We start from the raw sequence: 12,099 nt of genomic DNA, 5'->3' as shown, positions 1-12,099 counted from the left end.
GGGCGATTTGAATAGCCCACCATCTGATGAAATCCCTTTCAATAATCATCAGTTTGTAGGGTGTAGAGATACATTATACCTAATTACTTACTGTACCCTGCATCTGTAGGTAGGTCATTAGTTTGTCTGGTTGTAACTTTGCATAAAGTGACAATAAATAGTTGTGGATAGCCTGTTCTTTGTTTTCCATGTCTTGTACACAGAACTCCAAGTAGCGTATTGCCTCATTACCCTGAAGATATATATAAAAAAAAAATTAAAAACATTGTAAACTACTAAGCTGTAAAAGAAATCTGTTGTAGAACAGCACAGCTGGTCTTGTTAATGTTTGTCAATAAATAACAAATAATGTCCAAAACATGTAAACAAAACAGGTTTTTTCCAAAATCTTTCAGTTCAACTCGGAGATGTGATAGTTTAGCCCCACCGGGCCCTTAATGTCAAATGCCGGTACCCGAGGACAATTATAAAGTGATGCATTAATATCGCTCAACACTAAAAACTGTCTAAGTCCAAAATATGTCCAAAGCAGGTTTTTTTCCCCAAAAAATATTGTAGTTTTGCTCTGGAAGGGGAGAGTATAACAGGGACCTTAGTACCAAATATCAATATGCTTATCAACACTTGCATCAAAAACAGAAAAATAACACCAACACCGATCCCGGCGCAAGGGTGACAACATTAGCTCTCTCTCTCTTCTTTGATGCTACAAGCTGTGGAAATGATAGCATTGTAAACTACGAAACTCTAAATACAGTAACATTGCAAACTACGAAACTCTACAAACAGTAACATTGTAAACTACGAAACTCTACAAACAGTAACATTGTAAACTACGAAACTCTAAAACAGTAACATTGTAAACTACGAAACTCTAAAACAGTAACATTGTAAACTACGAAACTCTACAAACAGTAACATTGTAAACTACAGACCTTTAAAAACAGTAACATTGTAAACTACGAAACTCTAAACAGTAACATTGTAAACTACGAAACTCTAAAAACAGTAACATTGTAAACTACGAAACTCTACAAACAGTAACATTGTAAACTACGAAACTCTAAAAACAGTAACATTGTAAACTACGAAACTCTACAAACAGTAACATTGTAAACTACGAAACTCTAAAAACAGTAACATTGTAAACTACAAAACTCTAAAACAGTAACATTGTAAACTACGAAACTCTAAAACAGTAACATTGTAAACTACGAAACTCTACAAACAGTAACATTGTAAACTACGAAACTCTAAAAACAGTAACATTGTAAACTACGAAACTCTAAAAACAGTAACATTGTAAACTACGAAACTCTAAAAACAGTAACATTGTAAACTACAAAACTCTAAAAACAGTAACATTGTAAACAACAAAACTCTAAAACAGTAACATTGTAAACTACGAAACTCTCAATACAGTAACATTGTAAACTACGAAACTCTAAAAACAGTAACATTGTAAACTACGAAACTCTAAAAACAGTAACATTGTAAACTACAAAACTCTAAAAACAGTAACATTGTAAACAACAAAACTCTAAATACAGTAACGTTGTAAACTACGAAACTCTACAAACAGTAACATTGTAAACTACAAAACTCTAAATACAGTAACATTGTAAACTACAAAGCTGTGGAAACGGTAACACGTAACCTATGTATGTAGAGTTTAAGTAGCTGCTGTATGTTTTGTGTCAGTCTCCTAGATATAGTGTAGGACTGATGTATGTAGAGTTTAAGTAGCTGCTGTATGTTTTGTGTCAGTCTCCTAGATATAGTGTAGGACTGATGTATGTAGAGTTTAAGTAGCTGCTGTATGTGTCAGCCTCCTAGAGATAGTGTAGGACTGATGTATGTAGAGTTTAAGTAGCTGCTGTATGTTTTGTGTCAGTCTCCTACAGATAGTGTAGGACTGATGTATGTAGAGTTTAAGTAGCTGCTGTATGTGTCAGTCTCCTAGAGATAGTGTAGGACTGATGTATGTAGAGTTTAAGTAGCTGCTGTATGTTTTGTGTCAGCCTCCTAGAGATAGTGTAGGACTGATGTATGTAGAGTTTAAGTAGCTGCTGTATGTGTCAGCCTCCTAGAGATAGTGTAGGACTGATGTATGTAGAGTTTAAGTAGCTGCTGTATGTGTCAGCCTCCTAGAGATAGTGTAGGACTGATGTATGTAGAGTTTAAGTAGCTGCTGTATGTTTTGTGTCAGCCTCCTAGAGATAGTGTAGGACTGATGTATGTAGAGTTTAAGTAGCTGCTGTATGTGTCAGCCTCCTAGAGATAGTGTAGGACTGATGTATGTAGAGTTTAAGTAGCTGCTGTATGTGTCAGCCTCCTAGAGATAGTGTAGGACTGATGTATGTAGAGTTTAAGTAGCTGCTGTATGTGTCAGCCTCCTAGAGATAGTGTAGGACTGATGTATGTAGAGTTTAAGTAGCTGCTGTATGTGTCAGCCTCCTAGAGATAGTGTAGGACTGATGTATGTAGAGTTTAAGTAGCTGCTGTATGTGTCAGCCTCCTAGAGATAGTGTAGGACTGATGTATGTAGAGTTTAAGTAGCTGCTGTATGTTTTGTGTCAGCCTCCTAGATATAGTGTAGGACTGATGTATGTAGAGTTTAAGTAGCTGCTGTATGTGTCAGCCTCCTAGAGATAGTGTAGGACTGATGTATGTAGAGTTTAAGTAGCTGCTGTATGTGTCAGCCTCCTAGAGATAGTGTAGGACTGATGTATGTAGAGTTTAAGTAGCTGCTGTATGTGTCAGCCTCCTAGAGATAGTGTAGGACTGATGTATGTAGAGTTTAAGTAGCTGCTGTATGTGTCAGCCTCCTAGAGATAGTGTAGGACTGATGTATGTAGAGTTTAAGTAGCTGCTGTATGTTTTGTGTCAGCCTCCTAGATATAGTGTAGGACTGATGTATGTAGAGTTTAAGTAGCTGCTGTATGTGTCAGCCTCCTAGAGATAGTGTAGGACTGATGTATGTAGAGTTTAAGTAGCTGCTGTATGTGTCAGCCTCCTAGAGATAGTGTAGGACTGATGTATGTAGAGTTTAAGTAGCTGCTGTATGTGTCAGCCTCCTAGAGATAGTGTAGGACTGATGTATGTAGAGTTTAAGTAGCTGCTGTATGTGTCAGTCCTACTAGAGATAGTGTAGGACTGATGTATGTAGAGTTTAAGTAGCTGATGTATGTTGTGTCAGCCTCCTAGAGATAGTGTAGGACTGATGTATGTAGAGTTTAAGTAGCTGCTGTATGTGTCAGCCTCCTAGAGATAGTGTAGGACTGATGTATGTAGAGTTTAAGTAGCTGCTGTATGTGTCAGCCTCCTAGAGATAGTGTAGGACTGATGTATGTAGAGTTTAAGTAGCTGCTGTATGTGTCAGCCTCCTAGAGATAGTGTAGGACTGATGTATGTAGAGTTTAAGTAGCTGCTGTATGTGTCAGCCTCCTAGAGATAGTGTAGGACTGATGTATGTAGAGTTTAAGTAGCTGCTGTATGTGTCAGCCTCCTAGAGATAGTGTAGGACTGATGTATGTAGAGTTTAAGTAGCTGCTGTATGTGTCAGCCTCCTAGAGATAGTGTAGGACTGATGTATGTAGAGTTTAAGTAGCTGCTGTATGTGTCAGCCTCCTAGAGATAGTGTAGGACTGATGTATGTAGAGTTTAAGTAGCTGCTGTATGTGTCAGCCTCCTAGAGATAGTGTAGGACTGATGTATGTAGAGTTTAAGTAGCTGCTGTATGTGTCAGCCTCCTAGAGATAGTGTAGGACTGATGTATGTAGAGTTTAAGTAGCTGCTGTATGTGTCAGCCTCCTAGAGATAGTGTAGGACTGATGTATGTAGAGTTTAAGTAGCTGCTGTATGTGTCAGCCTCCTAGAGATAGTGTAGGACTGATGTATGTAGAGTTTAAGTAGCTGCTGTATGTGTCAGCCTCCTAGAGATAGTGTAGGACTGATGTATGTAGAGTTTAAGTAGCTGCTGTATGTTTTGTGTCAGCCTCCTAGAGATAGTGTAGGACTGATGTATGTAGAGTTTAAGTAGCTGCTGTATGTGTCAGCCTCCTAGAGATAGTGTAGGACTGATGTATGTAGAGTTTAAGTAGCTGCTGTATGTGTCAGCCTCCTAGAGATAGTGTAGGACTGATGTATGTAGAGTTTAAGTAGCTGCTGTATGTGTCAGCCTCCTAGAGATAGTGTAGGACTGATGTATGTAGAGTTTAAGTAGCTGCTGTATGTGTCAGCCTCCTAGAGATAGTGTAGGACTGATGTATGTAGAGTTTAAGTAGCTGCTGTATGTTTTGTGTCAGCCTCCTAGAGATAGTGTAGGACTGATGTATGTAGAGTTTAAGTAGCTGCTGTATGTTTTGTGTCAGCCTCCTAGATATAGTGTAGGACTGATGTATGTAGAGTTTAAGTAGCTGCTGTATGTGTCAGCCTCCTAGAGATAGTGTAGGACTGATGTATGTAGAGTTTAAGTAGCTGCTGTATGTGTCAGCCTCCTAGAGATAGTGTAGGACTGATGTATGTAGAGTTTAAGTAGCTGCTGTATGTGTCAGCCTCCTAGAGATAGTGTAGGACTGATGTATGTAGAGTTTAAGTAGCTGCTGTATGTTTTGTGTCAGTCTCCTAGAGATAGTGTAGGACTGATGTATGTAGAGTTTAAGTAGCTGCTGTATGTGTCAGCCTCCTAGATATAGTGTAGGACTGATGTATGTAGAGTTTAAGTAGCTGCTGTATGTGTCAGCCTCCTAGAGATAGTGTAGGACTGATGTATGTAGAGTTTAAGTAGCTGCTGTATGTGTCAGCCTCCTAGAGATAGTGTAGGACTGATGTATGTAGAGTTTAAGTAGCTGCTGTATGTGTCAGCCTCCTAGAGATAGTGTAGGACTGATGTATGTAGAGTTTAAGTAGCTGCTGTATGTGTCAGCCTCCTAGAGATAGTGTAGGACTGATGTATGTAGAGTTTAAGTAGCTGCTGTATGTGTCAGCCTCCTAGAGATAGTGTAGGACTGATGTATGTAGAGTTTAAGTAGCTGCTGTATGTGTCAGCCTCCTAGAGATAGTGTAGGACTGATGTATGTAGAGTTTAAGTAGCTGCTGTATGTGTCAGTCTCCTAGAGATAGTGTAGGACTGATGTATGTAGAGTTTAAGTAGCTGCTGTATGTTTTGTGTCAGCCTCCTAGATATAGTGTAGGACTGATGTATGTAGAGTTTAAGTAGCTGCTGTATGTGTCAGCCTCCTAGAGATAGTGTAGGACTGATGTATGTAGAGTTTAAGTAGCTGCTGTATGTGTCAGCCTCCTAGAGATAGTGTAGGACTGATGTATGTAGAGTTTAAGTAGCTGCTGTATGTTTTGTGTCAGCCTCCTAGAGATAGTGTAGGACTGATGTATGTAGAGTTTAAGTAGCTGCTGTATGTGTCAGCCTCCTAGAGATAGTGTAGGACTGATGTATGTAGAGTTTAAGTAGCTGCTGTATGTTTTGTGTCAGCCTCCTAGAGATAGTGTAGGACTGATGTATGTAGAGTTTAAGTAGCTGCTGTATGTTTTGTGTCAGCCTCCTAGAGATAGTGTAGGACTGATGTATGTAGAGTTTAAGTAGCTGCTGTATGTGTCAGCCTCCTAGAGATAGTGTAGGACTGATGTATGTAGAGTTTAAGTAGCTGCTGTATGTTTTGTGTCAGCCTCCTAGAGATAGTGTAGGACTGATGTATGTAGAGTTTAAGTAGCTGCTGTATGTGTCAGCCTCCTAGAGATAGTGTAGGACTGATGTATGTAGAGTTTAAGTAGCTGCTGTATGTTTTGTGTCAGCCTCCTAGAGATAGTGTAGGACTGATGTATGTAGAGTTTAAGTAGCTGCTGTATGTGTCAGCCTCCTAGAGATAGTGTAGGACTGATGTATGTAGAGTTTAAGTAGCTGCTGTATGTGTCAGCCTCCTAGAGATAGTGTAGGACTGATGTATGTAGAGTTTAAGTAGCTGCTGTATGTGTCAGCCTCCTAGAGATAGTGTAGGACTGATGTATGTAGAGTTTAAGTAGCTGCTGTATGTGTCAGCCTCCTAGAGATAGTGTAGGACTGATGTATGTAGAGTTTAAGTAGCTGCTGTATGTGTCAGCCTCCTAGAGATAGTGTAGGACTGATGTATGTAGAGTTTAAGTAGCTGCTGTATGTGTCAGCCTCCTAGAGATAGTGTAGGACTGATGTATGTAGAGTTTAAGTAGCTGCTGTTTTGTGTCAGCCTCCTAGAGATAGTGTAGGACTGATGTATGTAGAGTTTAAGTAGCTGCTGTATGTGTCAGCCTCCTAGAGATAGTGTAGGACTGATGTATGTAGAGTTTAAGTAGCTGCTGTATGTGTCAGCCTCCTAGATATAGTGTAGGACTGATGTATGTAGAGTTTAAGTAGCTGCTGTATGTGTCAGCCTCCTAGAGATAGTGTAGGACTGATGTATGTAGAGTTTAAGTAGCTGCTGTATGTGTCAGCCTCCTAGAGATAGTGTAGGACTGATGTATGTAGAGTTTAAGTAGCTGCTGTATGTGTCAGCCTCCTAGAGATAGTGTAGGACTGATGTATGTAGAGTTTAAGTAGCTGCTGTATGTGTCAGCCTCCTAGAGATAGTGTAGGACTGATGTATGTAGAGTTTAAGTAGCTGCTGTATGTGTCAGCCTCCTAGAGATAGTGTAGGACTGATGTATGTAGAGTTTAAGTAGCTGCTGTATGTGTCAGCCTCCTAGAGATAGTGTAGGACTGATGTATGTAGAGTTTAAGTAGCTGCTGTTTTGTGTCAGCCTCCTAGAGATAGTGTAGGACTGATGTATGTAGAGTTTAAGTAGCTGCTGTATGTGTCAGCCTCCTAGAGATAGTGTAGGACTGATGTATGTAGAGTTTAAGTAGCTGCTGTATGTGTCAGCCTCCTAGAGATAGTGTAGGACTGATGTATGTAGAGTTTAAGTAGCTGCTGTATGTTTTGTGTCAGCCTCCTAGAGATAGTGTAGGACTGATGTATGTAGAGTTTAAGTAGCTGCTGTATGTTTTGTGTCAGCCTCCTAGAGATAGTGTAGGACTGATGTATGTAGAGTTTAAGTAGCTGCTGTATGTGTCAGCCTCCTAGAGATAGTGTAGGACTGATGTATGTAGAGTTTAAGTAGCTGCTGTATGTGTCAGCCTCCTAGAGATAGTGTAGGACTGATGTATGTAGAGTTTAAGTAGCTGCTGTATGTGTCAGCCTCCTAGAGATAGTGTAGGACTGATGTATGTAGAGTTTAAGTAGCTGCTGTATGTGTCAGCCTCCTAGAGATAGTGTAGGACTGATGTATGTAGAGTTTAAGTAGCTGCTGTATGTTTTGTGTCAGCCTCCTAGAGATAGTGTAGGACTGATGTATGTAGAGTTTAAGTAGCTGCTGTATGTTATGTGTCAGCCTCCTAGAGATAGTGTAGGACTGATGTATGTAGAGTTTAAGTAGCTGCTGTATGTTTTGTGTCAGCCTCCTAGAGATAGTGTAGGACTGATGTATGTAGAGTTTAAGTAGCTGCTGTATGTGTCAGCCTCCTAGAGATAGTGTAGGACTGATGTATGTAGAGTTTAAGTAGCTGCTGTATGTTTTGTGTCAGCCTCCTAGAGATAGTGTAGGACTGATGTATGTAGAGTTTAAGTAGCTGCTGTATGTTTTGTGTCAGTCCTCCTAGAGATAGTGTAGGACTGATGTATGTAGAGTTTAAGTAGCTGCTGTATGTGTCAGCCTCCTAGATATAGTGTAGGACTGATGTATGTAGAGTTTAAGTAGCTGCTGTATGTTTTGTCAGCCTCCTAGAGATAGTGTAGGACTGATGTATGTAGAGTTTAAGTAGCTGCTGTATGTGTCAGCCTCCTAGAGATAGTGTAGGACTGATGTATGTAGAGTTTAAGTAGCTGCTGTATGTGTCAGCCTCCTAGAGATAGTGTAGGACTGATGTATGTAGAGTTTAAGTAGCTGCTGTATGTGTCAGCCTCCTAGAGATAGTGTAGGACTGATGTATGTAGAGTTTAAGTAGCTGCTGTATGTGTCAGCCTCCTAGAGATAGTGTAGGACTGATGTATGTAGAGTTTAAGTAGCTGCTGTATGTGTCAGCCTCCTAGAGATAGTGTAGGACTGATGTATGTAGAGTTTAAGTAGCTGCTGTATGTGTCAGCCTCCTAGAGATAGTGTAGGACTGATGTATGTAGAGTTTAAGTAGCTGCTGTATGTGTCAGCCTCCTAGAGATAGTGTAGGACTGATGTATGTAGAGTTTAAGTAGCTGCTGTATGTGTCAGCCTCCTAGAGATAGTGTAGGACTGATGTATGTAGAGTTTAAGTAGCTGCTGTATGTGTCAGCCTCCTAGAGATAGTGTAGGACTGATGTATGTAGAGTTTAAGTAGCTGCTGTATGTGTCAGCCTCCTAGAGATAGTGTAGGACTGATGTATGTAGAGTTTAAGTAGCTGCTGTATGTGTCAGCCTCCTAGAGATAGTGTAGGACTGATGTATGTAGAGTTTAAGTAGCTGCTGTATGTGTCAGCCTCCTAGAGATAGTGTAGGACTGATGTATGTAGAGTTTAAGTAGCTGCTGTATGTGTCAGCCTCCTAGAGATAGTGTAGGACTGATGTATGTAGAGTTTAAGTAGCTGCTGTATGTGTCAGCCTCCTAGAGATAGTGTAGGACTGATGTATGTAGAGTTTAAGTAGCTGCTGTATGTGTCAGCCTCCTAGAGATAGTGTAGGACTGATGTATGTAGAGTTTAAGTAGCTGCTGTATGTGTCAGCCTCCTAGAGATAGTGTAGGACTGATGTATGTAGAGTTTAAGTAGCTGCTGTATGTGTCAGCCTCCTAGAGATAGTGTAGGACTGATGTATGTAGAGTTTAAGTAGCTGCTGTATGTGTCAGCCTCCTAGAGATAGTGTAGGACTGATGTATGTAGAGTTTAAGTAGCTGCTGTATGTGTCAGCCTCCTAGAGATAGTGTAGGACTGATGTATGTAGAGTTTAAGTAGCTGCTGTATGTTTTGTGTCAGCCTCCTAGAGATAGTGTAGGACTGATGTATGTAGAGTTTAAGTAGCTGCTGTATGTGTCAGCCTCCTAGAGATAGTGTAGGACTGATGTATGTAGAGTTTAAGTAGCTGCTGTATGTGTCAGCCTCCTAGAGATAGTGTAGGACTGATGTATGTAGAGTTTAAGTAGCTGCTGTATGTGTCAGCCTCCTAGAGATAGTGTAGGACTGATGTATGTAGAGTTTAAGTAGCTGCTGTATGTGTCAGCCTCCTAGAGATAGTGTAGGACTGATGTATGTAGAGTTTAAGTAGCTGCTGTATGTGTCAGCCTCCTAGAGATAGTGTAGGACTGATGTATGTAGAGTTTAAGTAGCTGCTGTATGTGTCAGCCTCCTAGAGATAGTGTAGGACTGATGTATGTAGAGTTTAAGTAGCTGCTGTATGTGTCAGCCTCCTAGAGATAGTGTAGGACTGATGTATGTAGAGTTTAAGTAGCTGCTGTATGTGTCAGCCTCCTAGAGATAGTGTAGGACTGATGTATGTAGAGTTTAAGTAGCTGCTGTATGTGTCAGCCTCCTAGAGATAGTGTAGGACTGATGTATGTAGAGTTTAAGTAGCTGCTGTATGTGTCAGCCTCCTAGAGATAGTGTAGGACTGATGTATGTAGAGTTTAAGTAGCTGCTGTATGTGTCAGCCTCCTAGAGATAGTGTAGGACTGATGTATGTAGAGTTTAAGTAGCTGCTGTATGTTTTGTGTCAGCCTCCTAGAGATAGTGTAGGACTGATGTATGTAGAGTTTAAGTAGCTGCTGTATGTGTCAGCCTCCTAGATATAGTGTAGGACTGATGTATGTAGAGTTTAAGTAGCTGCTGTATGTGTCAGCCTCCTAGAGATAGTGTAGGACTGATGTATGTAGAGTTTAAGTAGCTGCTGTATGTTTTGTGTCAGTCTCCTAGAGATAGTGTAGGACTGATGTATGTAGAGTTTAAGTAGCTGCTGTATGTGTCAGCCTCCTAGAGATAGTGTAGGACTGATGTATGTAGAGTTTAAGTAGCTGCTGTATGTTTTGTGTCAGCCTCCTAGAGATAGTGTAGGACTGATGTATGTAGAGTTTAAGTAGCTGCTGTATGTGTCAGCCTCCTAGAGATAGTGTAGGACTGATGTATGTAGAGTTTAAGTAGCTGCTGTATGTTGTCAGTCTCCTAGAGATAGTGTAGGACTGATGTATGTAGAGTTTAAGTAGCTGCTGTATGTGTCAGCCTCCTAGAGATAGTGTAGGACTGATGTATGTAGAGTTTAAGTAGCTGCTGTATGTGTCAGCCTCCTAGAGATAGTGTAGGACTGATGTATGTAGAGTTTAAGTAGCTGCTGTATGTGTCAGCCTCCTAGAGATAGTGTAGGACTGATGTATGTAGAGTTTAAGTAGCTGCTGTATGTGTCAGCCTCCTAGAGATAGTGTAGGACTGATGTATGTAGAGTTTAAGTAGCTGCTGTATGTGTCAGCCTCCTAGAGATAGTGTAGGACTGATGTATGTAGAGTTTAAGTAGCTGCTGTATGTGTCAGCCTCCTAGAGATAGTGTAGGACTGATGTATGTAGAGTTTAAGTAGCTGCTGTATGTTTTGTGTCAGCCTCCTAGAGATAGTGTAGGACTGATGTATGTAGAGTTTAAGTAGCTGCTGTATGTGTCAGCCTCCTAGAGATAGTGTAGGACTGATGTATGTAGAGTTTAAGTAGCTGCTGTATGTGTCAGTCTCCTAGAGATAGTGTAGGACTGATGTATGTAGAGTTTAAGTAGCTGCTGTATGTGTCAGCCTCCTAGAGATAGTGTAGGACTGATGTATGTAGAGTTTAAGTAGCTGCTGTATGTGTCAGCCTCCTAGAGATAGTGTAGGACTGATGTATGTAGAGTTTAAGTAGCTGCTGTATGTGTCAGCCTCCTAGAGATAGTGTAGGACTGATGTATGTAGAGTTTAAGTAGCTGCTGTATGTGTCAGCCTCCTAGAGATAGTGTAGGACTGATGTATGTAGAGTTTAAGTAGCTGCTGTATGTGTCAGCCTCCTAGAGATAGTGTAGGACTGATGTATGTAGAGTTTAAGTAGCTGCTGTATGTGTCAGCCTCCTAGAGATAGTGTAGGACTGATGTATGTAGAGTTTAAGTAGCTGCTGTATGTGTCAGCCTCCTAGAGATAGTGTAGGACTGATGTATGTAGAGTTTAAGTAGCTGCTGTATGTGTCAGCCTCCTAGAGATAGTGTAGGACTGATGTATGTAGAGTTTAAGTAGCTGCTGTATGTGTCAGCCTCCTAGAGATAGTGTAGGACTGATGTATGTAGAGTTTAAGTAGCTGCTGTATGTGTCAGCCTCCTAGAGATAGTGTAGGACTGATGTATGTAGAGTTTAAGTAGCTGCTGTATGTGTCAGCCTCCTAGAGATAGTGTAGGACTGATGTATGTAGAGTTTAAGTAGCTGCTGTATGTGTCAGCCTCCTAGAGATAGTGTAGGACTGATGTATGTAGAGTTTAAGTAGCTGCTGTATGTGTCAGCCTCCTAGAGATAGTGTAGGACTGATGTATGTAGAGTTTAAGTAGCTGCTGTATGTTTTGTGTCAGCCTCCTAGAGATAGTGTAGGACTGATGTAGAGTTAGAGGAGAGTTAGAGGAAAGTTAGAGGAAAGTTGGAGTAGAGCTAGAGGAGAGTTAGAGGAAAGTAAGAGAAAAGTTGGAGTAGAGTTAGAGAAAAGTTGGAGCAGAGTTAGAGGAGAGTTAGAGACGAATTGGAGGAGAGTTTGAGGAAAGTTAGAGTTGAGGTAGAGGAGAGTTAGAGGAAAGTTAAAGGAGAATTAGAGGAGAGTTAGAAGAAAGTTAGAGAAAAGTAAGAAGACAGAGGAAAATAAGAGGAGAGTTTGAGGAAAGTTAGAGGAGAGTGGTTAGAAAGAAGGGTAGATAAGATCTTAAGTCATCCCTTACAATCATGCCATGGTACAGCAGGTATACAGTGTATATCTGTCACCCCTCCTACAAAACACAAGTATGTAATAGGCTGATATGGTATAGTGGTGGAACCTGATTCCTACAGAACAGAAGTATGTAAT

The 12,099-nt window shown here is 40.7% G+C and overlaps 1 protein-coding gene across 2 annotated transcripts in view; it reads right to left on the bottom strand.

Moving 5' to 3' along the window:
- Positions 1-12,099, bottom strand: part of LOC117335352 (vacuolar protein sorting-associated protein 18 homolog) — a 100,438-nt gene that overhangs the window by 35,952 nt on the left and 52,387 nt on the right. For both annotated transcript variants that reach the window (XM_033895288.1, XM_033895289.1), the window contains one exon: positions 92-232. In XM_033895288.1, coding sequence (XP_033751179.1) covers positions 92-232 — 141 coding nt within the window. The remainder of the gene's footprint in view (positions 1-91; positions 233-12,099) is intronic.

Source organism: Pecten maximus, chromosome 10, assembly GCF_902652985.1.
Source record: "Pecten maximus chromosome 10, xPecMax1.1, whole genome shotgun sequence".
Taxonomy (NCBI): domain Eukaryota; kingdom Metazoa; phylum Mollusca; class Bivalvia; order Pectinida; family Pectinidae; genus Pecten; species Pecten maximus.
The sequence above is the reverse complement of the archived record's forward strand: the minus strand, read 5'-3'. Positions and strand labels throughout refer to the sequence as shown.